The sequence below is a fragment of the Podarcis erhardii genome (assembly GCF_964252035.2).
Source record: "Podarcis erhardii genome assembly, chromosome: 4".
In the NCBI taxonomy this organism is placed as follows: Eukaryota; Metazoa; Chordata; class Lepidosauria; order Squamata; family Lacertidae; genus Podarcis; species Podarcis erhardii.
This window is the reverse complement of record NC_138508.1, coordinates 77,169,893-77,196,296: the sequence shown is the minus strand read 5'-3', so window position 1 is coordinate 77,196,296 and position 26,404 is coordinate 77,169,893. Positions and strand designations below refer to the sequence as shown.

Genomic DNA, 26,404 nt, shown 5'->3' with positions numbered 1-26,404 from the left:
CCGGGACAGCCGCAAAAACAGACAACAGCCATCACAATGAAATAATGCCATTAAAATGTAGCAAAATAAAAAATGAGCTGGAAAAAATGAGCATATAGTCTTGGGTAGCCTGTGGAAAAATAACTTTAACCATGATGGGGATGTGCAGTGTAACCTGACATGACTCACAGCTAGTTACTGGTTCCATCCATTTTCCTTGTTGGGGTAGGCATTGCTATATAACATCCACTCAATTTAGGGCCCCTCCATATGTCGTTTTTATTCTGAATTCATGATTATTCATGCTCATAGTGCTATTGGAGTGGTTATAAATGAGCCCACTTTCAGAAGTGTTTGTGCCTGCAAACATCTCGGGCTTCAGTTGACTTGCTACAGTGCAAGAGTCCCTTTCCGTATGGCAGAGATCACAGCGCAGTCACAGGCCGAAGCCATTCCTGCCTCACCACAGGCCGCATCCCTGGTTTGGAGAAAGAAATCCAGAAGGGATTTATATGGGAAGACACAAATATGCATTGGGAAGCATCACAGGGCAACTAACAAAGGGTCCCTCCAGGCTGGTGGTTTATTGTGGCTGTATTCTGCAAGCTGTTCTTGACGAAATAATAAGTGGAGCAAGGCATGCCATGTAAACAGCTCTGTCCAACAGAGAGGAACAGCAAGAGGGCTGTTGCCACCCGCCAGCATCTGCCACCTGAGGCGGTTGCCTTACTTGGCCTGTGATAGGGTGTGCTTTGCCTGTTTCCAAAAGCCCCCAGTGTGGTATGGCGGAAGGTTGTGTGTGTGTGTGTGCTGACAGGGAAGGAGCAGCCAATGGGTCTTAGGGATGCATGTGAGGGAATGTGGGTGACGGGAGGAATCACGGAGTCCACGGAGGCACATGCCCTCACAGTGACTTTCGGAGGTGAAGCGTGGTGTGAGCATGCTCCTCTAGCTTTCTCCTCAGACTCAGGAGGAAACAAACAAAACACATCACACAAATTTCCTCACACAAGGCAGCAGGGAGAGGCCATTGCAGGGTGATCACTGGGCTCAGAGGGCATGCTCTTTGTGAGCCCTGCTCCCTCATCCCTGCTTGTAAAAGCGTGATCCTTTTCCCATCTCTTTAGTTCTCCCATTCGACTCAGACTGTAAGCACTCTGAGGCAAAAAATAAAATAAAATGGTTTGTTTTGTTCAGTTCTCTAGGATATTCTGAGCACCGTCGGGATGGATGTTTGCTAGTGTTCTGTGACTACATATGGCAAGCTTCAAGCAGGTCTCATGTTTAGGGTGCTGACATCACTGAACACTGCTTCCCTGTTTCTAGGCAGCAGCTGCAGCCACGAGACCATGCGTACAGCTCAATTGGCTCTTGAGGAGGAGCAGGATGGCGGCCCGAGTGCTGACAAGCTATGCCAGCCAGCCTATTGAGAGAGAGCACCATCCATGCGTGTTGCTATAGTAGCAACAGTCAATTGGGTGGAGTGCTCTTCCCAGAGAAGCAGGGGCTGGGAATTCTCAGGAAATGTATTACTACACTCCTGGCAGTTTATCCTAGAATTCAAGTTGAACTGCTCTAAGGCCTTATTGAAAAGAAAGAAAGAAAGAAAGAAAGAAAGAAAGAAAGAAAGAAAGCAAAGTCTCAGTCTTGAAAACCTGGTTTTTCAAGAAGTGTTGCCCACAAAGCAACTTATACCCAGCTTGCCAGGTGTGCCAACTTGAATAAAATATTGAGGGGGGGCAGGTAAGCCCCACCTTGCGTAATAGATCACAAGAGGTGGCACACGCACACCATTTGAATGTCAATGTCCATCAACATGGGGGAGCGGTGGCCCCTCAAATATTTTATTGAGGGGGTCCAAAGGAACCTCAGTCCCTATGTGTTGACTCCTATGCAGCTTGTACAACCTATTATCCAGCCCTATTTTTCTAGAACAAGAGGTGCCAGAACTGACCATGAACAACTCCCTTGTTCTCGTATAATGGCAATGGCGCCTACCTGAGAGGGGCCAGAACTGAATTCTGGTGAGCTCCAGCTGTAAAAAAAAGCTGTGCTATTATCCACCAAGCTGAATACAGCCTGCTGGTTATGTACGGAACCCCAATGGAAGCAGCTGTTTGCTGGCACTGCAAAAACAGGATGGTGGTTAAAAACTTGGCAGGCTGTAATAGAGGAGTACTGGAGTGCCTTTGTCACCATTGTGTGGGCCTTCTTTAAGACTGATTGATTGCGGCCAAATTTGTTTTCTTTTTTGTTTCTTGCTTAAATAATTCTTGCTGTATCGAATACTACTTGTGGGCCAAGCATAATAAATCTTAACAGCTCTGGCATTTGCCACCCTTTAGAACTGCGCCCTCAAGTTCTTAGAAGTTCACAGTTAGCCAGGGATCAGAAACCTGTGACCCTTGAGCTGTGCTTAGAGTCCCAACTCCCACCAGCCCCAGACAGGATGGCTTCTTAATGGTCAGGGATGCTGGGAATTGTAGCAGCAAGCCGAAAAAGCTCGTGCACTCCCAACCTTTCACCAAATACATACATACATACACACACACACACACACACACACACACACACGTTTGTGTCTGTTTTCATAACATGGATCACTCACTTCCACTGTGCATTTCTACATGTTGCAGCAACATTCATTTGATTTGTAGCAGTCCCGTCCTCTGCTAGCTTAAAAGCCAAGTGGGTGACTTTTCTTTTTGTTAACGTTGAACAATGAAACCATAACCCTTGTGCTACAATGCTAACTTACTTCGGGAGCTGCGGTGTGTGAAATGGTAGGCTGCGTTTAGTGCCATGGTATCCAACTAAACAGTTCTGCTAGCACAAACACTTTGGGTTGCACAGTGACACTCACTCTCTTCTCTCTATGTGCCCCCATGTACCCCCTAAGTAAACTCTGGATGTTCCCTCAACTCAGACAAAGAGAAGAGAGGGAGGTAAAGTTCTGTTGCTCACTCCAAAGTCTTAATGTTACTGGAACTGTTTGGTTGGCTATCACCCTGTGCTTATGCCATTTATATGAATGTGCTCCAGACAAGATGAAACCACCATCCCACAGAGCTTTGAGTTATAAATAGCTGAATCCTGAAGGATGACAGCTCTAGCACGCTAACAAAATGTTAACAAAGGCAAAAATAGGAAGAGGATTTATCATTTGATAGGAACTAGAAAACAGAGGCTGTCCCTGGTCAGTAGACACGCTGGGCCAAGGTTGACCTGGCAAAATCCATGCATGAAGCTCAGAGGGTAGGTGCCACCACTTCTGTGGTGCTTTTTAGATGCTTTAAATTGGTTTAAAGTATTTTAAAATACGTCTTTATTTCATTTTTAATTGCCTTGTTTTATCAGGGATAATAATAATAATTTATTATTTATAGCCCGCCCATCTGGCTGGGTTTCCCCAGGGATGTGCTTGCCATGTGGGGAAGAACAGCAAAGCATAAATTTAATAGACAATAAATTAAATAACATGCCACCAGCAAGCTCTTGAATCTGGTGAGCTAGCAAAGAGGCAGCCAGTTCAATTCTTTCAGCATGGATGAAATAGCTAAGTGCTCCTCTCAGCATCCTAAGTGCTGAATTCTGCCCTAGTTGCAGCTTCTGGGCTAGGTACAAAGGCAGCCCCACAGACAGTACATGCCAGCCATCTAATTGTGAGGTTGCCAATGGCCAAGCTACCCTTGTTAAGGAAAGAACATAGCTGTCGTACCAGCTGAAGATGGTAATAGGCACTCCTTGCCACTGAGATCTCCTTGGCCTCTAGTGGCAAAGATGATTCCAGGAGCGCCCTCCGAATTATGTACCTGTTACTTCATAAGGAGTGCAGCCCTGCCCCAAACAGGCAAACAAACTAACTCCTGAACCCAGGAACCACTTGCTGCCAAGGATTCAGAGAGATTATTAGCCCATCACAACACCCAGGCATTGGTTCATACACTTGCAACCTGTCCTGATTCAGACATTGTAGAGAAATAGTTAACCAAACAGAGCTATTTCAAAGTAGGTTTTGTTGTTGTCTGTCCTACCACAGTGGGGAGGTTTGCAGTCTTGAGAATGCGGCAAGTTATCAGAGCAGTGGCTGCAGAAAAGAGACAGTGAGTATTTGTTCAACGCAGATTTAATATGAGGTGGCTACGAGCCAAGGACTGTTAAAACATCCGTCTGTGATGGATCAGTGAAATGCAACCTGCCGAGAACGCTTTTTAAAAAAGCATTTTTCTTCCTGGCTATGATTCTGCTGTAGGAAGTTGGCAGGAGCCATGGCACTGAATCAGTAAGCGCATAATTAAACCCTGTATGCAAGAGACTTTAAGTGTGGTGACCCATTTCTTTGCTTGCTTCCTGGTAGGATCATTATTGTACCTCAGTCCATGTACTCTTCTGTGTTAGTCGATCTCAGGGGAGATTCTGCTGCTACCTTTAAGTACACAGCTGCATCACTTGTGAAACATAGACCCATAGAATCATAGAACCAAATACAAGAGTGTGACTTGCTGCTCATACCTTTTTAAAGGTGAAGTCAGGCGTAACAATTACAGTCGATCAGGTATATGAAGACGAGCATCAAAGTCAGTCCTCAGGGAATGTGCAGGCGACCTTGGAACGGACAGCTCACGGAAGAACCCCGACCAAATCTAAGAGGAGGCGTGTAGTGGTGATAGGGGATTCCCTACTGAGGGGAACAGAAGCAGTGATCTGTGGGCCTGACAAGATGTCTCGGTTCTCTTCATCCTGGAGAAGAGTGACTAGTGGGGTGCCACAGGGTTCTGTCTTGGGCCCGGTCTTATTCAACATCTTTATCAACGACTTGGATGATGGACTCAGGGGCATCCTGATCAAATTTGCAGATGACACCAAACTGGGAGGGGTGGCTAACACCCCAGAGGACAGGATCACACTTCAAAACGACCTTGACAGATTAGAGAACTGGGCCAAAATAAACAAGATGGATTTTAACAGGGAGAAATGTAAAGTATTGCACTTGGGCAAAAAAAGAGAGAGGCACAAATACAAGATGGGTGACACCTGGCTTGAGAGCAGGTGAAAAGGATCTAGGAGTCTTGGCTGACCACAAACTTGACATGAGCCAACAGTGTGACGTGGCAGCTAAAAAAGCCAATGCAATTCTGGGCTGCATCAATAGGAGAATAGCATCTAGATCAAGGGAAGTAATAGTGCCACTGTATTCTGCTCTGGTCAGACCTCACCTGGAGTACTGTGTCCAGTTCTGGGCACCACAGTTCAAGAAGGACACTGACAAACTGGAACGTGTCCAGAGGAGGGCAACCAAAATGGTCAAAGGCCTGGAAACGATGCCTTATGAGGAACGGCTAAGGGAGCTGGGCATGTTTAGCCTGGAGAAGAGGAGGTTAAGGGGTGATATGATAGCCATGTTCACATATATAAAAGGATGTCACATAGAGGAGGGAGAAAGGTTGTTTTCTGCTGCTCCAGAGAAGCGGACACGGAGCAATGGATCCAAACTACAAGAAAGAAGATTCCACCTAAACATTAGGAAGAACTTCCTGACAGTAAGAGCTGTTCAACAGTGGAATTTGCTGCCAAGGAGTGTGGTGGAGTCTCCTTCTTTGGAGGTCTTTAAGCAGAGGCTTGACAACCATATGTCAGGAGTGCTCTGATGGTGTTTCCTGCTTGGCAGAGGGTTGGACTCGATGGCCCTTGTGGTCTCTTCCAACTCTATGATTCTATGATTCTATGAATTTTAGAGCTGTAGGTTCACTCTGAAACTGCCTCTTCTGTGTTCAGTCTAGTTGTCTCTTTTCCACTCCATGGTGGAATTCGGGGTGGGGTGGGGGGATAGATTTGCAAGTTTGAAACAGAAGCTGGCTATGCGCAGTGCTGATTGACTGCCCCACATCGTGTTCCCAAGAAAGCTTTCTGTTCGAGCCCTGGAGCAGTTTAGCAAAGAAACAAGCAGGAGCTAGCCATACATGGGTGTGCACTGCTCAGCTGACAGTGATGTCCTGTGTAAGAGTATCAAACCAAGTGTGAGAATCCTTTGATCAGGCTAATGGGAATGTGAGTTGGATTACTGGATAGGAGTGGCTCTGGAAATCCACAATGACACTTGAATCCACCAAAAAAATCCTTCATGTCAAGTTTGCCCCAGATCGATGTGGCTGTTGCAAATACACACCAATGCCAAAGGACCCCAGTCTGTTGTTTCCCAATGTTGTGCCACCCAGTAGTAATAAACATAGTTGTAAGTGTGTGTTGTAAGCTTAATAAACTGTTGTCGTTTTGCAGAAGGACCAAGAAGCAGTTGGATATCCACTTCCTGAATTCAGGAGATTTTCTTCTTGGGAGCAGGAGCTAGAAAAGAAATATTCCTGTAAAATGGTATGTTTGATGGTATAGCAACCCTTCCAGAGTTGAGATCAAATCAAGTGATGAGACCCTGTTGTGGCTACTGCCACCAAGGACAGCAAGAAGCAGTGACTTCTTCGTGGTAGCCCCCATATTGTGGAAATTATCCCAAAGGGAAACCTACACCCTTGTCCCTTTAAGGTTGACAAGTAGGATCTTCTATTTTTATTATCCCAAACCTCTGAGTTGCAATAGTCCACTTTTGATTATTAAATAGATTTTTGTATGATAGGGTTGACCTGTTTGGGCCTGTTTTGGTTGTAGATTGTTGCATGGTGCTCTTAGGACTGAATGAATGGAGCAATTATGAATTCTTGACCATGGTGCTTTCATATTGCCTCGTTTCGTATCTATTCCAGGTTTCTTTATTTGCTGATGCGTATTGCACCCACTGCCAGGAAGTGTTGCAGAATGTAAAAAACAAGGATCTTGACCAGGTAGGTGTGATGTTTGTGTTAGGTCTCTGCGTAAGCCTTCCTTCCATGTTTATTTGATACGAAGTTCCACATCATTTCTCTGGCTGTATTTAAGCCAAAGGTGATGTGAGGTTAATGTCTTTGCCATTGCCACATAGGTTTGTTTTAGTTTTTAAAATGCAAATATCAGATGATGAGAGAGACTGATAATTATTAGGATTGTAGGAGGCAGGGAGGAGGAATTCAACTCTTTCTTTCCATGCTGTGGTCCTGAAGAAAACACCTCATCTGAAAGAGGCTTGGGCCACTCTGGCTACAGTGGGAGCAGAATGCTGGAATAGGTGGGTCTTTGGTCTGATCCAGTAGGGCTCTCATGTTCTTAAGATGCTATATGCTTTGAGGGGGCAGGGAATGCCTTTGCTCCCAAGGAAACATGCATATATATAAGATTGTAGCCATTAATGGAATGTCCTCCTTCCCGTAAATCTCATTACTCCAACTACTTTATCCTAAATCTCTGCTTGATTAAGATGATATACAAGCAGGCAAAATAAACAGTCCCGTAACCTCTTTTTTTCTAGATTTCATTGCTAATATTACATGCTTTAGACACCCAAGACTTTTATTTTGCCTCCTTTTTGGAAACAATGGGGATCACTACCAATATTTTACTTCCGTCTTCTAGGCCAGTTGGATTAAAAAATTTTAAGCCAAACATGAGTAGAGCAAGTCTTCTTCTACCCCCCCCCCCCAGCCCACCACCATTATGTGGAGATGCATGTTCAGGAGCAGTGTAGCCGTTGCATTAGGGGAAGGAAGCATTCCAGGGGACTCCCAACATCTGGGAAGGCAACAGAAGCACATGGTGGGTTCTGGGCTGAGCAAATGTCCTTAAGCTTCTTTTCCCAACAATAAATGACTTCAATGTGGCAGTGAAAATTCATTAAGTATGTGCTCCTTTAGGTGGAAGAGCTCTTCACTTCTTTCTGGAAGTCTCTGAAGCCTGACGCAATAATGTTCGTGTCCCAGGCAGATGTTTGCCAGCTCTTTCAATGCTATGACAGGCAGCTCTTCCAGGTACCACTTTTCATATATTAGACCAGAGGTTCCCAAACTTTGAATCAGACCGTCTTTGGGAGAAGTGGGGCAAAAGTGTGCAGATAAAAGTGAAGTTCTTCAACCAGATGGGCATTTCCTTGCTTCTGCAGCTAATACATGTATGGCTTCAATGGCCCCTGGTTGACAGAGAAACCTTATATATTCGTACAGGATTTGTGGGGATGGCTGCCTTCCTAGTCCTTCATCATCTCAACCTCACTTGAGGAGAAAGAAACCCCAGAAGGGCTGCTCTCGTATTCCAGTGATTGGTGCTCATTTGTGATTTTCAGAAGGTGGTGTACATGGTTCTCCTCCCCATTTCAACCTCACAACAACCCTGTGAGGTAGGTTAGGGTAAGAACAGACAGTGAGTGGCCTGAGGTCACCCAGTGAGCTTCATGGCTGAGTGGAAATTTGAATCCTGGCCTCTCAGGACCTAGTCTAGCACCCTAACCACAACGCCACACTGGCACTGAGATTTTCTGAGGAGATCTTATGAGGAGACCTTATTATGAGCCCCTTTGCTGATTAGTGTGGCCATGTGTCCTACTTTACAATGGAGAGTTTGAAGGAGTCCTCTATTTGAAAGCCCCTGCAAGCAGTTTCAGGTTTAACATCAAGGGCTCTGTAGTTGCCCATAATCAGTTAGCACCAAGACATCAGACTATACAGGCACGCAGGTTACCTAATCCCTGTCTTCTCCATCATGGTGAGATATGTTACTTGCATTTTCTATTTAAATTGTAGTCATCATTTCTAATTTTGCATCTGTACATATAAATTTGTAAGTGCAAATTTTATTCAGCTGCTTGTTGCCTTCTATATCCTCATGAAAACACATCAGCATTTTAGTGAGAATTTCTCCTAATGACTAACATACATATTTTTGTATGTTATTGAACAATATGTGTTTTGTAGGTTATTTTCACTAACATATTTATTAATAATACATGCATATATATTTTTGGTAAACATGGTGTGGTTGGAGAACTTCATTGCAAAATTCAGGTAAGTGCAGATTTCTAAGGAAAGATGTGTGTTGGTTTGCATATTGTTTCAGAAGGTACTGATTTGATAGATTCAGCTTTAAATGCAAAATGGATTCTCATCCAACCCTAGTTACAGCAAGAAACCACGCTTCTCCAAGTTTGTAATGCAGAACTGTTTGTAATGTAATGCGGAATTGTGGCTTCCACTAAAGTGAAAGCAGAAGCTTTCATTTTTCTCTTGCACATTAAAAGGGAGAGGGGGCTCACTGTGGTCATTCCTAATCTCGTAAACCTAAACCATGGTTTAAGTAATTGTCTGAACTGGGTCGCTGTATTTAATCCTCAAGAGGAAAGTAATTTCTAGTCACTTCAGTGGTTTGGAACAATCTGTTGGGAAACAATCTGTTTTCATGTTGTGTTCATTGCATTTGCTTTTGGGTAAGAACTATCCAATACTTTTAGGAAATGGAGAAGATTCTGCTTCATGATTTTCTGGAAGATGTCTCTATACAGTACCTCAAACTGGTCAGATTATTCAGCAAAAATATTAAAAGCTGGCTGCTCGCAACCATGGAAGACCTCCCACCGTTGTTGGGCGCCTCTAAAATCAAAGGTATGTTCAAGTATTGAGGACTTGAAAAGCACGGTCAATATTGGAAAATGTGAACTTGAAAAGCAGGGTCAATATTCATAGATACGAGCTGTTCAAACTGTTTAGTGATGCAGGCTGTAACACAAGTCGTTTAGAATTAAAGTGGTGGTGAATCGTGATCATTTGTTTCTTCCTTTCCTCTCAGAGGTGACTTTGTTTATAAAAAGACTTCGGAGGAAGACTTACCTTGCTAACATGGCAAAGGTATGTATCCCAAAGGTGAAAGCTGAAGTCAGCTGCAATTAATTAATTGACAAAAACGTTCTGTAGGATAGATCAGTCACAGGCCTACGTTTACAGTTGTGTTGTGTTGCTGGACATAGTGCAGTTATGAGATGCTGCCTCCTTCTGGACAGAATGTGGGATGAGTGGAGGACTTGGGCAGGTTGGTGGGGAAAGTACAGTAAGCTGTAATACAGAGCTTTGGAGCAGTACAAAAATCATTTCCCCTGTGTTCATTGCTGAGAACCAAAGTGAAATATACTCGGAGTCGAGTGTGGATTTCATGCTCTTTATTCAGCTCATAGTAGTGAGGAATGCAAGTTCCCCCAAAATGTCTGCTTTATATACATTATTTATATAATTGGCCCCACATGATTGGCTAATTCCGGGATTCTCCTGTAGGCCAATCAGGTTGCAGATTAACTTCCACCTGGAGTTGGATTGGGTGGCTCCTGCAGACCAATCAGACTGCTGCATTATGGATCTTATTGTTCTAGGACCAATCAGACTGCTGCATTCTGAATCCTATTGTTTTAGGACCAATCAGACTGCTGCATTTTGGAACCTATTCAACTCAGTACATAACACAAAGCATCATCACTGCTGCCACCGCAGAACCCCTCCAAGCCCCATTTCTGGTTCAATGCTAATAATAATAGTGAGTGTATTACCAGTTATTAATTGATCGTGGGGTTATTGGTTTTGTCTTTGCTTTTCTCAAGACATAAATCACGTGCACTTTTTCTCTCTTCATTTACAGACCATGAGAATAGTCTTGAACAACAGCAGGAGGGTCAATGTTTTGAAATCGGACATGAACGCAATCATTACTCAGGGGTTTTCGGACATTCCTGGAAGCTCGCTGCAAATTGCATTTAGAAATGTGGATGAAATTGAAAGTGGCACAGAGCTGAAATGTAGCAGCACAGGCTCTTACTATTTTCCTATTTGATGGAGTAATTTGTTCACTTTTTCTGCTAGAATTTGATAGAGAACCTCTCCCTCTTTCCTTGATACAAAATGTTTTCCTTATGTGGATATCACATGAGGATTATTTCACAGTTTGTTCTTAGTTTCAAATGTGGATGTCCTTCTTCCAAATTCTTTTGTGACATTTGGTTTGGTTTGGACCTCTTGTTGAAGTTTTATATGATTAATAAGTTTTCTCTTCATATTAATTACAGTGGGCATAGCTGTGATGAAAGGAAGTTAGCACTTGGGAGAACTTCCTGTGCAAATTAGGGCAATTTGCATCAGAAAGTTTTCAGTTTGCTCTGGAAAGTTTTCTCATGCCCTAGAAAATGCTCATGTTCATTTTACCTGTATTTAGTGATTTATTTATTTTTTAACTGATAAGCTTGCCCTAATACTGTGTTTGCATTGTTGCTAAGGAACTGATGAAATATGAAAATTTTCATGCCACATCACTGTTGAAATTATATGTTGCTACTTGAACTAACACCCTTTCTTGTACACTAATGTCAGAAGACCTAATTGATCAAAGTAGATAATATTCATGGCAAAGCTTCCTGCTTGCATGTGAATGGGGAGGTCATAATTTTATCAACGGACACAAGACATGTGTGTCTTGAATAACTGTAACCTTAGTACAGAGATGCAGTCCTACACATCAAAGTATCATATGATGCAGTCCTTTGCATCAAAGAATAACATTTTCATTGACTAAGCTTTCATGGTTTCCCTGCCTTACATTTTCATGTGACAACAACAGTTGACATGGTCCAGCCCAAGCTGGATTCAGTAGGAACACTAAGTTGATTCTTAATCCCATTCAAATGAATTGAACATAAAAAATGTTGAATTTTGGCTGCTCTGTGCACAGTATTTTTCACATATAAGAACAAACACAGATTGATTGACTAAAGCCCTAGCTCTCCGTAGAGGTTGCAGTGAAATTTGGAATCAACAGGCCATAAAAACAAGATCCTATTTAACTAGAAGCTAATAAGAAAACATATTGTCTTCATATAGTTGTTTTTAATATGTTTTGTCTCTGTTAAGTATAAAGAGATTTAAACTAAGGAACAGCCTTGAGCCATCTATGAGCCAGTGCATATTCACTTGTTTTATAGGCTTGAATAATCTGATGTCTTCACTGGACACTTCAACAGATATTAGGGTTTTGCTAAATTGTTTGTCCTCGGACCTTGAGGCTTTCGTGATTCAGGTACAAAATTAGGCGGTCTTAGAGGTACTGTGTTTATTTCACGAGAGAGACGGTGCTGCTCCTGAAATGAAGCTGGTGTGTGTGCATCTATATGAGAGAAAGGTGAAGGAGGGAGAAAAGGGTGACCCTGCTCACTACCAGCTCTGGACTTGTCCACTTTGCCCTCCCAGTGTCAATTTGGCTCTGCCCACTGCGGGCATGAGGTTCCTGGCAAGTTGATTAGCAGAAATATTGCCCTTGGTCTGGGGAAGGTCATCCCATCCCCACTGCGTACTTTGTACAATGACCCACACTCTCTCTCTCTCTCATGTGTATATCTATGAGAAGTTTCTACACTAGTTGAAAATAGTTGAACTGAAATATTTGTGTGCTTGGAGTGTGGGTGAGGATCAGTGCTAAAATAGAGGGACCTTTCAGTATGATCTCAAACACATAAATGCAGTATCTGAAGAAGTGTAAAGGTAAAGGGACCCCTGATCATTAGGTCCAGTCGTGGCCAACTCTGGGGTTGTGACGCTCATCTCGCTTTATTGGCCGAGGGAGCCGGCGTACAGCTTCCGGGTCATGTGGCCAGCATGACTAAGCCGCTTCTGGCGAACCAGAGCAGCGCACGGAAACGCCATTTACCTTCCCGCCGGAGCGGTCCCTATTTATCTAATTGCACTTTGACGTGCTTTCAAACTGCTAGGTTGGCAGGAGCAGGGAACGAGCAACGGGAGCTCACCCCTTCGCGGGGATTCAAACCGCCGACCTTCTGATTGGCAAGTCCTAGGCTCTGTGGTTTAAACCACAGCGCCACCCGCGTCCCACTTGAAGAAGAGTGCATGCACACGAAAGCTCCTACCAATAACAAACTTAGTTGGTCTCTAAGGTGCTACTGGAAGGATTTTTTAACTTTTGTTTCGACTACGGCAGACCAACACAGCTACCTACCTGTAACATAAATGCAGGTATACGTTCAACCCTGTTCCCAAAGTCTCATTCACTAAAGCAGCTCCTATTTCTTTATAAGCACATCCTGATGGTATGCCAGAAACCACTAGACAGCTGTCCCATGTCTGAAGAAATTTATCCATAGTGGAAGAAAAGTACTACATTTATATCCCAACTTTCTCCCACCGGCAGAGTTCCCAAACTCCTAATCATATCAAAAATGAGCTCACTGGAATTTAGTGGGACTTAACTCTCAGGGAGGCTGGTATAGGTTTGAAGCATTTGCCTATGCAGTCTTTGGGGCCATGTTACAATGAAATGTCTTTGTGTGACTCTTTGCAGCCGAGCAAGAATCAAGAAGAGTTCAGAAAGCTCGCTGCTAATTTCCAGCTGAGGTGGAACTTCCTCTTGACGTCTGTCAGCAAGGCAATGACCCTCTGCCACACTGAGAGCTTTGGTCAGTGATGTCCTGCGATGGTCTTTTGTAGGTCGTATTCTGCTGTAAAACATATTTGGTGGTTAAGAACTTAGGATCTTGAACAAGGAGCCTTGCGCCATGAGGGCGGGACTCTTATCTAATGAGCCACCTTCCTCATTGTGTGCTTATGACTTGTGCGCTTGAGGCCCACGATGGAAGAGGAGTCTGCTTTCAGGTGGGGAGGGGGCCTACATATTGCAAAAGGGCTGTGGAGATATTGCAAACAGATTGTTGAGGGGGTTTTGGGGGGGCCAATCGTATTCCCCCCAGAAAGTGTAAATCCAGATTAAATAAGGAGGTTTGGCATTTGGATGGCAGCTGTGTCACGTGGAGGCTTCAAAAAAAAGCTTGCATGCGTCGTAAGCACGGATCCCACAACAAATACCCCCTCTTTATGCCATGCAATTAAGAACAATATGGATTGCTCAGAGTCAGGCATGGCATAAATCAGCCTGCCATACTTAGAACCTCAATTTCTGCCCTTAATGCTGGCCCTATTACCAGTAGTAGCCCTTCCCATCCTTCTCAGACATTGTGTTGGCAGCAGTGATACTTGTTTGTTGCTGGCCTGGGCAACCAGTGTGGTGTAGTGGTTAAGAGCGGTGCACTTGTAATCTGGGAAACCGGGTTCGCGTCTCCGCTCCTCCGCATGCAGCTGCTGGGTGACCTTGGGCTAGTCACACTTCTTTGAAGTCTCTCAGCCCCACTCACCTCACAGAGTGTTTGTTGTGGGGGAGGAAGGGAAAGGAGAATGTTAGCGCTTTGAGACTCCTTTGGGTAGTGATAAAGTGGGATATCAAATCCAAACTCTTCTTCTTCTTCTTCCTGCCTAGTAAAATAGATGCATTGTTGGGAAAGTCTAGTAACTGAACAAAGAGAGGCAGGCAACCCAGGCCATTCAATCCAACAGGCATTGTACATTGCTCTGTGCATAAGACGCATGGTGCACATACTGTAAATGCCTGAAAGACCACCTGCTTCCCTACAGACCCTTTTGGGTGCTAAGACTGGCAGACAGGGCAGCTTCTTTGCCCTCAGAAGCTTGGGGTGGCAGCCTCTAAGTTGCGGAAATTCTTTGCCACAGAGGTGTGTCTGGCATGTTCATTATGCAAGTGCCTGTGAAGGCTGAAAGTGCACCTCTTGTGATCTTCCAGATGTTGTTGAACTCCAAGCCCCGTCCCTGGCTATTAGCCATGCTGATTTGGGCTGCTGAGAGTTGATGTTCAACTGCATACATCTGGAGGGTGTCAGATTCCACATTCTTGTTGTAAACAGTAAGGCAAGAGGGAAATGAAATGCAGGAAGTACAGACAGTGATAGCTGTGTTACAGACAGTGACCACAAAACAGCTTTGATGGTAATGCATTCTGGCACTGGTAAGCTGATTGACACATGTAGTGTGATTCAAAAACAAAACAAAGCACTTGATAAAAGATACAGATTTAGAATCTTTTAAAGAAGACTGGAAACCATTCCTAGTTTATATGTAAAATTATTTGTTGAGCAACAAATTACTTTCTCCATGGGAAAAAGAATAAAATATTATTTAAAAAACAAACAAACAAACCCAACCACTTTGTCCCAGTGCAAACTTGTGCAGTTTTCATTTGAAGTTTCTTTACTCCAGGATGACCACTTTAAAATCAGTTAAAGTCAGTCTTGGTGCATCTAGACAGAGATGTTTGGAGGTGTTGGGGCACTTCGAATCCATACAACAGTCACCTGCAAAACAAGGGGAGGTTTGTTGCCAGTTCATTTACTGCCCTCTGGAAATACAAATAGAGTCAGCAACTCCTCGCCTGTTACAATAGTGCTGATAAGTAGGTTTTCTGATATGTACTTCGCCTCTTAACTACATCTTGATTTCATCCAGAACTCTGGGACTCACCCAACAGCTCCTCACCAGGGAGCAGCTAAGAGGGGAAAAGCCCTGTTGTTGTGCAAACCATGCAGTTGTAACTCCTTCCTTTGCAAGATCTGCTTGGGGAAGTTCAAAGCAGTGGGAGAAATGGCTCTGTAGTTCTGCCCTTTGCAACTATGCAAAAGTGTCCATGCACTTTTGTATGTAAAGGACAACACAATTACCCTCTGGTTGTGAGGTCACTGGTTGATTTTTAGAGCCGAGTGCCATCTCCCCATTCCTATCTCAATGCTAGCCAATGCACCCCTTTTGCCTTTTCATCTGACTAGGAAGGTCTAATAGATGGCTCCACAATTTATCCCATCTGTTTTTCGGGTTTTTTTAAACCTAGGCTCCTGGCATTTGTTCAATCTGCTTCTGCTTGAATATGTTATTCACATACTTCAAACCCATGTGGAGGAGGAAGGAGATGGGACTCTGTTAACAATTCCGCAGGATCCCTTGGCTCTTCAACCAGTCTGTCTTCTGGACGATTTTGCAGCTGAACAGCCTGATGGCGGGGAGGCAGCACCAACTCGAATCGTTCTGACCCAGAGTCAAAGCGACATTAACTTAAGTAGCATTCTTCTGAAGGTCCTCAGCTGCCTAGTAGATGCTGACACAGGCAACAAGGTAAAAACCCAGTTCTTCATATTTGCTTCTGAATGAGAAGTGGAAAATCAGATTGTTTGAAATGGATGCATGCTTGAGGCGTGTACACAGGGCTCTATCTGTGCTTGTGATATCTGTGAACAACATCAAAAGGTATTCCCAGCAGCTATGATCAAGAGTAGGTGAATTTCATTTCAGCTTTGAAGTAGGCCACCCTGGTGGGCTTTATACCAGACCATGAGGAACTTCTGGTGTTCCATCGTCCCTGGTCATTGGCTATGCTGGCTGGGGATGTTGGGAGTTGATGTCCAGAAAACATCTGGAGTGCCACAGGTTCCCCTGGTTTCAAGTATTCAGATTACTACTTTCAGCCAATAAATCCTCCTATCTGCTACAGTCCTTTGGAGGCTTCTGACTATGTGAAAGCTCTGAAAGTTCCCCAGCTTTTATAAGCAGCAAAAAGGCTGGTTTTAGAAGAACTAAGACATACTGCCCCACTGCTCTTGGGTGTTATCTGCCTTGCTTTTGCTCTGGACACTTCCATTTCAAAGTTTTTTAGAGGAGAAAGAGAGAGAATAAACAGAATTGTGTTTTGGGGGCTCCTTGTCCAGACTTCCTTTTGTGCTGCGTTTCTAGGCACAGGTCTGTGCTTTAAAACTCAGTGTCTAAGCTGTGGAAAACCAGAATTGCTTTTTTTTCTGATTCAGCATGAATGAATGGAAAGTGCCACTAGGGAATGTGGCAGAGTGGGAAAAAGGCGTGCTTGGATGCAGAGCTTTAAAACACTGACCTGTGCCTACTGTGAGCACGGGGGGGGGGGGAAGGTAAGTGATAGTAAGCCCTGAGTCAATCCTGTCTTCCCACAGCAGTGATAGTAATATTGCATCTTTCTTTCTTTCTTTTTTAATGTGTAGCTTATCCAGGTAGTTCTGGAAGACAAAGCATCTAAATGTTCGGTTAAAGTGAATCTTCCTATTGGACAGGAAGCACTTGTTACCCTAAAAGATGGGCAGAAATTTATCATTCATACCTCTGACCCGCAAGAAGACTCCAGCAGTGCTTGGGAGGAAACAAAGCAGATCTGAAAGACTGTTTGACGACCATCTGCAAAAAAAAAAAAAAAAAAGAGTTTTGTACATAGTTGATTTGAACATAGATTTTGCACAGCCTCGGTGTATATTCAGTTGAAGTAAGTAGTTTTTATGAAGAGCATGCATACATTTTTAAAATTGTGTCATTTTTTCTGATGTATTTTAGCTGCCTAGCATGCATAGTTAGTGAAATTTCCCCCTCCTTACGTTCTATAGCTGTTGTAGGAAGTAACCCTAACAATTTTGTTAAATGTAGTAAATAAATTTCAGGTGACATTCCCGCTTCAGTTGCAATTGTAATGCTGAAAGATGCAAACCAGTGACAATATGTATTGGTTGAGCCCTATAATATTAATACATACAGCACCATGACTGTACATGACATTTTGCAGTATAAACGATTCTTCCCACCCACTCCCACAAGAAACCCTGTTCCATTGCAATCTAAAGTTTTAATAGCAAGGAAAGGCATTTTGCCAATACAGATAGTCCCAGAATTATGCCGTCTGTACCTAAGGCTACCCAGTGTGGTTCATGTCCCTGCAGGAGTCTGAATTTCGAGAAGTCCTATTACAAATCCTGTATATGTAGAATGTTCCAAAGCCCAGCAGTTTAGCGACAGCATTTTAATCTGAGAGAACTGTTTCCTCAAGGTGGCAGTCAGGACTTAATTTGAACCAGAAAGCCCAGGTACTTTTTAAAGTCCTGGAGCAGGTAAAGAAGTAATGAAACAGATGTCTGTGCAGAGTTCACTGCAGAGTAGCCACACATCAAGGATTAAAAAACAGGGGTCTCAAAATCAAAGCATGTGTGGCTTCCAGGCAGATTCAAGTCCTGGTGGTGGTATTATTATTATTATTATTATTATTATTATTATCAGATGTCAACTGCTGCCTGCAGTCCTCAGATCAATACCTGTAGGGAGGGCATAGGCAAACTCAGCCCTCCAGATGTTTTGGGACTACAACTCCCATCATCCCTAGTTAACAGGACCAGTGGTCAGGGATGATGGGAATTGTAGTCTCAAAACATCTGGTGGGCCGAATTTGCCTATGCCTGCTGTAGGGTTAGAAGGATAGTTCCTTTGACATCAGTGATGTCATTCCAAAGTGAATGGGTTGGAGATTCGCTTAGGTAGCTAGTTTACATAAAATCTTACTATGAAAGCTGTATGTGTGTAGATGTACGTGTTTCTTAACCAGAATTCTCTGGGGATGTCCAAATGTATTCAGTCCAATATACCCCATGTGCTTCTGACTCAACATCTTCAAACTTCTACAAACATCTGACTCAACATATTCAAACTTTCGGGGGGAGGGGGGAATATTCAGTGTAACCCTTGCCCCAAATTGTTACTCCATTTTTCATCCTGGAAGTAGCTATTTGATAAGTGTTTTCTAACACGGATTAGTCCCAATACACCTAAAAGAGATGGTGGTAATACCACTTCTGAATAAACCTACCCTGGGCCCAGAGGATCTTAATAATTTTCGACTTAAAGTAAATGTCCACTTCCTGGGCAAGGTTTTTGAGTGAGTGGTTGCCAACCAGATCCAGCAGTCTTGGATGAAACTGGTTTTCTGGATCAATTTCAGTCAGGATTCAGAGCTTGGCTTGACACAGAAGCTGCCTTGGTCTCCCTTTATGATTACCTGTGTCAGGTAATCTCAGCAGCTTTTTATACTATTGGCCATGGTACCATTCTGGGAGAGACTGATTGAGTTTGGTGTAGGGGGTCCTGCTTTGAAGCGGTTCCATACCTACTTGGACCAGAAGGTAGTGCATAGGGAATATTGCTCTGTCCCGTGGGTTCTCCAGTATGTTTGGTCTTGCCTCCTCATGCTATTATCTACAGTACATGAGACTGCTGTGTAGGGTCATGCAGAGTTTTGGAACACATTGTCATCAGTGTGCCCTGAGGAAGGGCAGGGTATAAGACTATTGAATCAATCAGTCAAATTACTTTGACATCAACATTATGCATTATGCATTTTGAGAGTTAAAAAGGCTTCACAAGGATAGCTCGGTCAGTAGAGTGTGAATCTCTTAACCTCATGATTGTGGGTTCGAGTCCCACGCTGTGCAAACAATTCCTGCATTGAAAGGGCATTGGACAAGACTATCCTTGTGGTCCCTTTGAACTCTGTGATTCTATCTCAATAATCTTTACAACAGCTGTTTTATTGTTAATATTAGTTGTACACTAATATCAGAAGACCTAATTGATCAAAATAGATAATATTCATGGCAAAGCTTCTTGCTTGTATGTGAATGGGGAGGTCATAATTTTATCAACAGACACAAGGCGTGTGTGTCTTGAATCACTGTAACCTTAGTACAGAGATGCAGTCCTGCACATCAAAGTATCATATGATGCAGTGCTTTGCATCAAAGAATAACATTTTCATTGACTAAGCTTTCATGGTTTCCCTGCCTTACATTTTCATGTGACAACAACAGTTGACATGGTCCAGCCCAAGCTGGATTCAGTAGGAACACTAAGTTGATTCTTAATCTCATTCAAATGAACTGAACATAAAAAATATTGAATTTCAGCTGCTCTGTACACAGTATTTTTCACATATAAGAACAAACACACATTGATTGACTAAAGCCCTAGCTCTCCGTAGAGGTTGCAGTGAAGTTTGGAATCAACAGGCCTTAAAACAACATCCTATTTAACTAGAAGCGAATAAGAAAACATATTGTCTTCATATTATTAATAGTTGTTTTCAATATGTTTTGTCTCTGTTAAGTATAAAGAGATTTAAGCTAAGGAACAGCCTTGAGCCATCTACGAGCCAGTGCATATTCACTTGTTTTTTAGGCTTGCAATGCAGGAATCTTTTTGCCCAAGGTGAGGTTTCGAACCCATGACGCTGCGATTAAGGGCTCTTAAAAACGTAAGAAATAGTAACGCGGAGGATGCTTAAGGGCGGGATGCCGAGTCCTAACAAACAAGAGAATACCGATGATCCCCTGCTGCTGGAGATTTGCCAGCTTAGGCATTTTTCTCAGGCCAGCCGCTCTCCTCCGCCTCAAGGGGCCGCTGCTCTCGCAGCCAAAAGCTCCCTCCAGACTGCTGGGCTTCTGCGCGTTCCGGGCTGCGGAGCTGGGCGCACGCAGCTCGGGGAGGCTTGGCTCCAAAATGCCCGCGTGCTCGCCGGTGCCCAGGGCCGCCGCGTGCCCCGGCTGGCTCTCGTGGGCGCTGCTGTGGTGCAGCGTGGCCTTGGCCCCGGCCGGCGGCTACGTGATCGTGAACTCGGTGTCGTGGTCCGTCACCAACGAGGTGGAGGAAGAGCTGCACAGCTCCTCCAACGAGGAGGTTCTCCCCGCGCTCCTGGAAGACACCACGGGCATCTGGAAGCAGAGCTACCCGGCCTCGGTGTACAAAGAGGAGGAAGAGGAGGAGATGAGGTCCAGGCCGGGGGCGGCGAGGCCGAAGCAGAACTCGTCCCCTTCCCGCATGTTTTCCTATCGGAGAGCGAGCGCCAAAGGCGGCACGGAAAGCCTCGCGCCCCACGAGCAAGCGGCCAGGGCGGCCCGGTTCCTGATCCATTCCAGCAGCTGGGGATTCCTGGCCACGAGATCCGCTCAAGAAAAGGTACCACGCCTCTGCTAGAAACCACATATATATATATATATGTGGATATATATATATATGTGGATATATATATATATCCTCCAAATATACCGTATATACCGTATTCACAACAAAATACAAAACTGCAGCATCATAAAATGAGGCTATATGTATAAAATATATATCATAAAAATGAGTGTGTGTGTGTATATATATATATATATATAGCCTCATTTTATGATGCTGCAGTTTTGTATTTTGTTGTGAATGTCCTCCACCATCCTAAGAACTCTTGTTGAAGGATGGTCTGCTAAACGGGAATAATGATGATAGCACAGGAATGCTGTTTGGGAAGGGATGTTTCAGTCCAGGCTTCTGTGCACTCCCTCCCAACAGCATCTTGTCACTACAATAAGCAATTATTCTTGCTCCATGACAAACCTTCCGATACTAGCTATATAAATGGAACAGCTTTTAATGGATCGTTGCTGTCTCACTGGAGAAATTGCAGAGTGGGGGGGTGTTGTTGTTGTTGTTGTTGTTGTTGTTTTACATCTTTAGGAGCCATTTGCAAGGGGCATCATCTGACTGTAAATGCAGAGGAGAAGTTTGCATATTTTAACTAAGGACGTACAACAGAGGAATTCTGGTATTGCAAGTCGAGTATTTTTAAAACGATGTGTAAGGTAGTTGAAATGTGGACCAAATTACTAAAAGGTGTACACTGTGCAATATTAGTTTACCACAGTGACACCACAGTCTAGTGTAGTGATAAATTTTGAAGCACAGGAGCTTGTCGCGACAGTCCCTACAGCCACACCCCCAAGGAATGTCCGAAAATGCAAATAGCTGAGTTGATCTATCATTGCAGACACAGGAACATACGTAGCATAATGCCAAATTTATCAGAATGCCTGCAATCCAATGCATATTTTCCTGGGAGTAAGCTCCTATGTTTTACTGCATGGATTTAATTTGTAAAACACCCTGAGCCTTAACAAAAGATCTCCAGCCATCTTAAATGCATTCTTTATTTTTCAATTAGGCACGCACAAGCTTACAAAGAAGTGCTAACATTTAAACTGCTAGCTGTCTCTTCTTGATTGTTTTCCTCATTCTCTGAACCCTCCATGCAAACAAACTTGAAAGCCTCATGATCACCTCAGTCACTTGCCAGAATAAGAAGGCTCTGCCCATCACCCTGATGCTCTAGCAATGCTCCCTTGCATACTGCCTTTTACTGTACCAGCATGGGCGTCGCTGGGGGAGGGGGCAGCTGCTCTCCCCTAGATCCACAAATATTACTGAAAAGCATTAAAAGTACTCAATTATCTGAGTACAAGTCATCTGTCCAAGTCATCTGTCAAGAGAGCTATTTGCTGGCCTGGCTAGGACGCCGGCCTGTTATACATTCTGGGCTTGATGTGGCATGTGACCCTCACCTTTCCTGAATGCCTGTTCCAGCTGAGGAATCACACACCTCCTCCCCAAGGTAGCCAGCCCCACCTGGGCTGTGGGTCCTTGCCTGCCTTCCCTCAGAACTGACAGCTATAAGTGCTGGAATCCTGAGTTCAGGGGTAGTATGTCCCATTTTGCCACTTGAGGCAAAACAGGAAGTGCCACACCACCACAACCCATGGGACACTGCCCACCGCTGCGCCACCTGCCGGTGGCACTGCAGCTGTGCCACCAGCTGTGTCACCACTGCCGCTTGTTGAGCAGCAGTGCCGGCATGGGCGCCAATGCCCTGAAAGAGCTTGCCAAGATCTCACCCAGATCTCATAAGATCCTTTGCTCTCCTTGACGTCTCGCAAGACTTTGATGAGATCTCGCAAGATCTTGCAGGAAGTCTTGCACCTATCCTGGCACCGCTTCTCTGGCAGAGGTGAGGAGGGCATGGCAGGAGGCGCTCATGAGGGTCCTGCCTCTGGGGCACCCGCTGTCTGAGATAGCTACTTCATGGGTGGGCTGGCCTTACCTGAGGTCATTACGGGCATGCACACTGGTATCTGTTTACCTGTAAGCACACACCTTTATTTATTTTAATACAAGTTTCTCAATCTCCCAGATTTGCACAAAACAGCAGCCGTTTGTGTGTGTTGCTCCAAGCCAGGAAACCTGAGATCCACGGGTATTTGTTTACATGTGCACATACACCTCTTGTGATCTACCATGCTTGCACAAAAGAGTAGTCCAAAAATAAGTGATGCCTCACTCCAAAGGAGGTAAGGATTTGGAGATGTTTACATGAAAGGCTGGCTGTCGCTTCATTTCCTCCCCATCTCCTGTACCTAAATATTTTCAATATTATTGAAAAGCATTGAAAGTACTCAATTATCTGAGGTTCTGCCTCCCCCAGCCGAAGCCTGCCCCCCACAATGCCCGTGATTCCCCAAGAAAAGCTCAGCAGCTTTGATTTCCTAAAAAGAACTCAACAGCTCTCCATTGCATGAAGGACACAGATTTTCCTAGTGAGCTGTGATCTTCTTTCAGGTAGTCTGTGGCATGTCTATAAGAATACAAATAAACATTGTACAGCATTTAGCATGGAGCACTGCAAATTGCGACAGTAGGCAGAAAAATAATTGAGTGATCCAATGAGACCGTCAGCCATTTTCAAGTAGTCTATGAGGAAAAAAGTTTGGGAACCACTGTTCTAAACCACTGAGCCTTTGTGGATAGCAATGGTGAACTGTTTCTAGCTGTGCGCTAAATGCAGCTGCAAAAAATAGAAAAAGTTGTATGTGGACCACGTTGCGCTGAGGCTTCTCCATCAAATTTTAAAGCATTTAAAACACACATTTGTGGAATGCTGCTTCAGTTATGATAGATGTGACTTCCAATATAACATTCTTCCTAAACTTGGGGGTGAGGGAAGGTTCCCCACAGCACCTAAAAACTGAAATCTTGCTATTGAACTAGGAGTGGTTAGCCTATGACAGGCTTCTTCAACCTCGGCCCTCCAGATGTTTTGAGACTACAATTCGTTCGCATCATCCCTGACCACTGGTCCTGCTAGCTAGGGATCATGGGAGTTGTAGGCCAAAACATCTGGCGGGCCGAGGTTGAGGAAGCCTGACCTATGAACTTCTAGATGTTGTTGGAGACCAGCCCACATCAGCCTCAGATGCATGGTCAATATTCAGGGGTGATGGGAGTTGCCATACAGCAATATTTGGAAGGCTGCCAGTTAGCCGCCCTATGATAATACATTATGTACAAACATTATTTGTAACAGCAGGACATCATTGTTTTATTTTCATGGGGTATATTTTAAAGCTCTTGCTTTTGAAATACATTGGTTTACACAAGTAGTTAATGTAAATATTTTCAGTGTCACCGCAGAGAAGGATTTTATATGTAAAAAACAAAATATGCTCTTCTTATTTTTCTCCCCCTACTTCCCAGCTTTATTCTCCCAGATAAAATTAAACATTATGTTGGATGCAGTGGAAAGGTTTAGTGTGTGCTTTAAATGTCCCCATTGATGTCAATGGCATTTAATTTGCTTAACTTTGGCTCCATCGTGCTGGTGTTTTCTTTTTTAAAAGGAAATGTGTATATAAGCATCAGCCTTAGCAGTCTCTAGAAGGCGCTGTTAACGCAACCTTCTTTCTGTGTGGCAGTGAAATGCAGCGGGTTAGTTGGTAACAAAAGGTCATTAATGAAATATTAATAAAATAAAATATTCCCCATTGTACAATAGAAGTCTGTGCAGCAGAGGTCTGTAATACCATCTTAGGTCTCCGATAACATTATTGGACTATAAAGCCTCAGGTATTATCATTTGTTTTCTTGCAAGGTCTTTCAGTAGAAGTGCAGACTTGATGTTAGATGAACAGTTGCCTGCAATTATAATACATAGCTCACGGGGGGGGGGGGGGGGCAGAAAAAACTTTGGACTTGTGCCCTTTAAAACTGGATATTTTCTTGCCTCAGAGTGAACCTAAAGCAGTTCTTTGAAACTAGATGTAAGTTACAAAAAAAGCATAATTTGCCATCAGATTTCTGAATAATGGGTTAACACGTTTGCTATGAATTGCATTTTTAAAAAATGAGTATTGACGATGTAAGGTTATTAATATATCTCTGAGCAACTGTCAGATTTTTAAAATTATTGATTGCAGTGCATTATTAATCTGAAATGTTTCCTCTTCATTGCTTATGTGGAAGACAAATTGCATTTAGATATATAAGAAGTAGCACGTTATGTATGAGATGCATACACAGAGGAGTATTTGTTTGCACTTCAAATTTCTATTTTCTACTAAATTGTTTTGAAGTATTTGTGGGAGGGGGGGTTGTGAGCTGCCTTAGGCATTGCACAGTGGAAAAGCAGGATAAAAATCTTCTTTTATTTATTTATTTTTTTAACTGACATTCATTACTTTCCCAAGTGAATCATGTGAAATATAGTTAGGTGAGAATGCTCAGAATTCTGTGTTAGAAATCTCTAGGTCATCTTCACAGAATTACAGTCCTCAAAGCAATATGAATCTTTACGGTATATATATTCAGTTTTATAAAATCGCCACAAGCCTTAGTGATTCATGGAGAAACATCATTTTTTATTTTTAAAGAGGGTGTGTTATTATTTGCAGTACAAACACACCTTTTTAACAAAATAAAAAAAAAATCCTTCCAGTAGCACCTTAGAAACCAACTAAGTTTGTTACTGGTATGAGCTTTCATGTGCATGCACACTTCTTCAGATACCTGATGCATGCACACAAAACCTCACACCAATAACAAACTTAGTTGGTTTCTAAGGTGCTACTGGGAGCATTTTTTTTTTTCCACTACGGCAGACGAACACGGCTACCTACCTATATCTACACCTTTTAAAATTATTTTTGTAAAATGCCTGTTGTTGTTTTTTATTGAGTCTGGTTTAACCTGAAAAGGTGAGAAAGCAGGTGAACGATCTACCTGAGCGAGGTTCTAGATTCAGGTAGGTAGCTGTGTTGGTCTGACGCAGTCAAAATATATATTTAAAAAAAATAAAAATTGTCCAGTAGCACCTTAGATACCAATTAAGTTTTGTGTGCATGCACACGAAAGCTTATACCAAGAACAAACTTAGTTGGTCTCTAAGGTGCTACTGGACATTTTTTAAAAATATATTTCTACCTGCGCAAGTGAGAGAGATATACTCTGTGTGTGTGTATGTTATCAATTCTGAACAACAAATCTAATGAAGTACAAACCAGTGGCAGTCAGGGAAGTAGAACTGAATATACTACATTGGTTCTTTTAATTTCTGGCAAGCATCCTTGTAGAAGACATTTGCAACGCTTTCTAAGCACAACTTACTTGGAATTTTTCAGATCCGGGGAGCACCGTTTGGGAATTGCTTATCTATTAGCGATGGCCCCACAGACAATAGCACTGGAATTCCTTTTTTTTATGTCACTCCAAAGGACAACACAGTAGCTGATCTGATGAAAAATTCCGTTGCTTCCCTGACATTGCCAGAGGCAGAAGGCGATATCTGCAGGTACAATGATTATGAGAGCATTAGGTGGTTGTGTTACATAACATGAAGGCTCTTTTCAGCTTAAATCACAACAAATATGGTGCTGTTTACTCATTTGCTGTGGGAGATTTACATTTTCTTATAGCGTGTGGATGTTGGACTTTCCCAGTGCTCAAGCTGAAATGAGTTGTATTGCTGTTGTTTGCTGAGAAAAGGTGTTTTCCAACTCCCGAGTTTGTATATTCTAAGTGTAACCTATCAGATGGTGTCTGGGACGTCACTGATGTTGACAAGAACCAAGACATGCACATCCATACTTATGCCATTTTGTTAACAGTTACGAAAGTTGTTTGCATTTGAAGCAGAGCACTTCACGGCTGTCATATTTATG

General features: G+C 43.4%; 1 protein-coding gene across 2 annotated transcripts in view; it reads left to right on the top strand.

Annotated features, from left to right (window-relative positions):
* The window catches only part of RFX8 (regulatory factor X8), a 33,412-nt gene extending 7,378 nt beyond the window's left edge, over positions 1–26,034 (top strand). Inside the window, exons 5-17 of one of the 2 annotated variants that reach the window (XM_081858138.1) lie at positions 4,019–4,082; positions 6,256–6,348; positions 6,735–6,812; positions 7,546–7,656; positions 7,755–7,868; positions 9,341–9,491; positions 9,676–9,734; positions 10,513–10,669; positions 11,846–11,940; positions 13,216–13,330; positions 15,604–15,884; positions 16,778–17,052; positions 25,865–26,034. In XM_081858138.1, the coding sequence (XP_081714264.1) occupies positions 4,019–4,082; positions 6,256–6,348; positions 6,735–6,812; positions 7,546–7,656; positions 7,755–7,868; positions 9,341–9,491; positions 9,676–9,734; positions 10,513–10,669; positions 11,846–11,940; positions 13,216–13,330; positions 15,604–15,884; positions 16,778–16,948 (1,489 nt within the window). In that variant the 3' untranslated portion in view covers positions 16,949–17,052; positions 25,865–26,034. The remainder of the gene's footprint in view (positions 1–4,018; positions 4,083–6,255; positions 6,349–6,734; positions 6,813–7,545; positions 7,657–7,754; positions 7,869–9,340; positions 9,492–9,675; positions 9,735–10,512; positions 10,670–11,845; positions 11,941–13,215; positions 13,331–15,603; positions 15,885–16,777; positions 17,053–25,864) is intronic. The other variant, XM_081858139.1, reaches the window with a different exon arrangement.
* Positions 26,035–26,404: the final 370 nt, after the last annotated feature.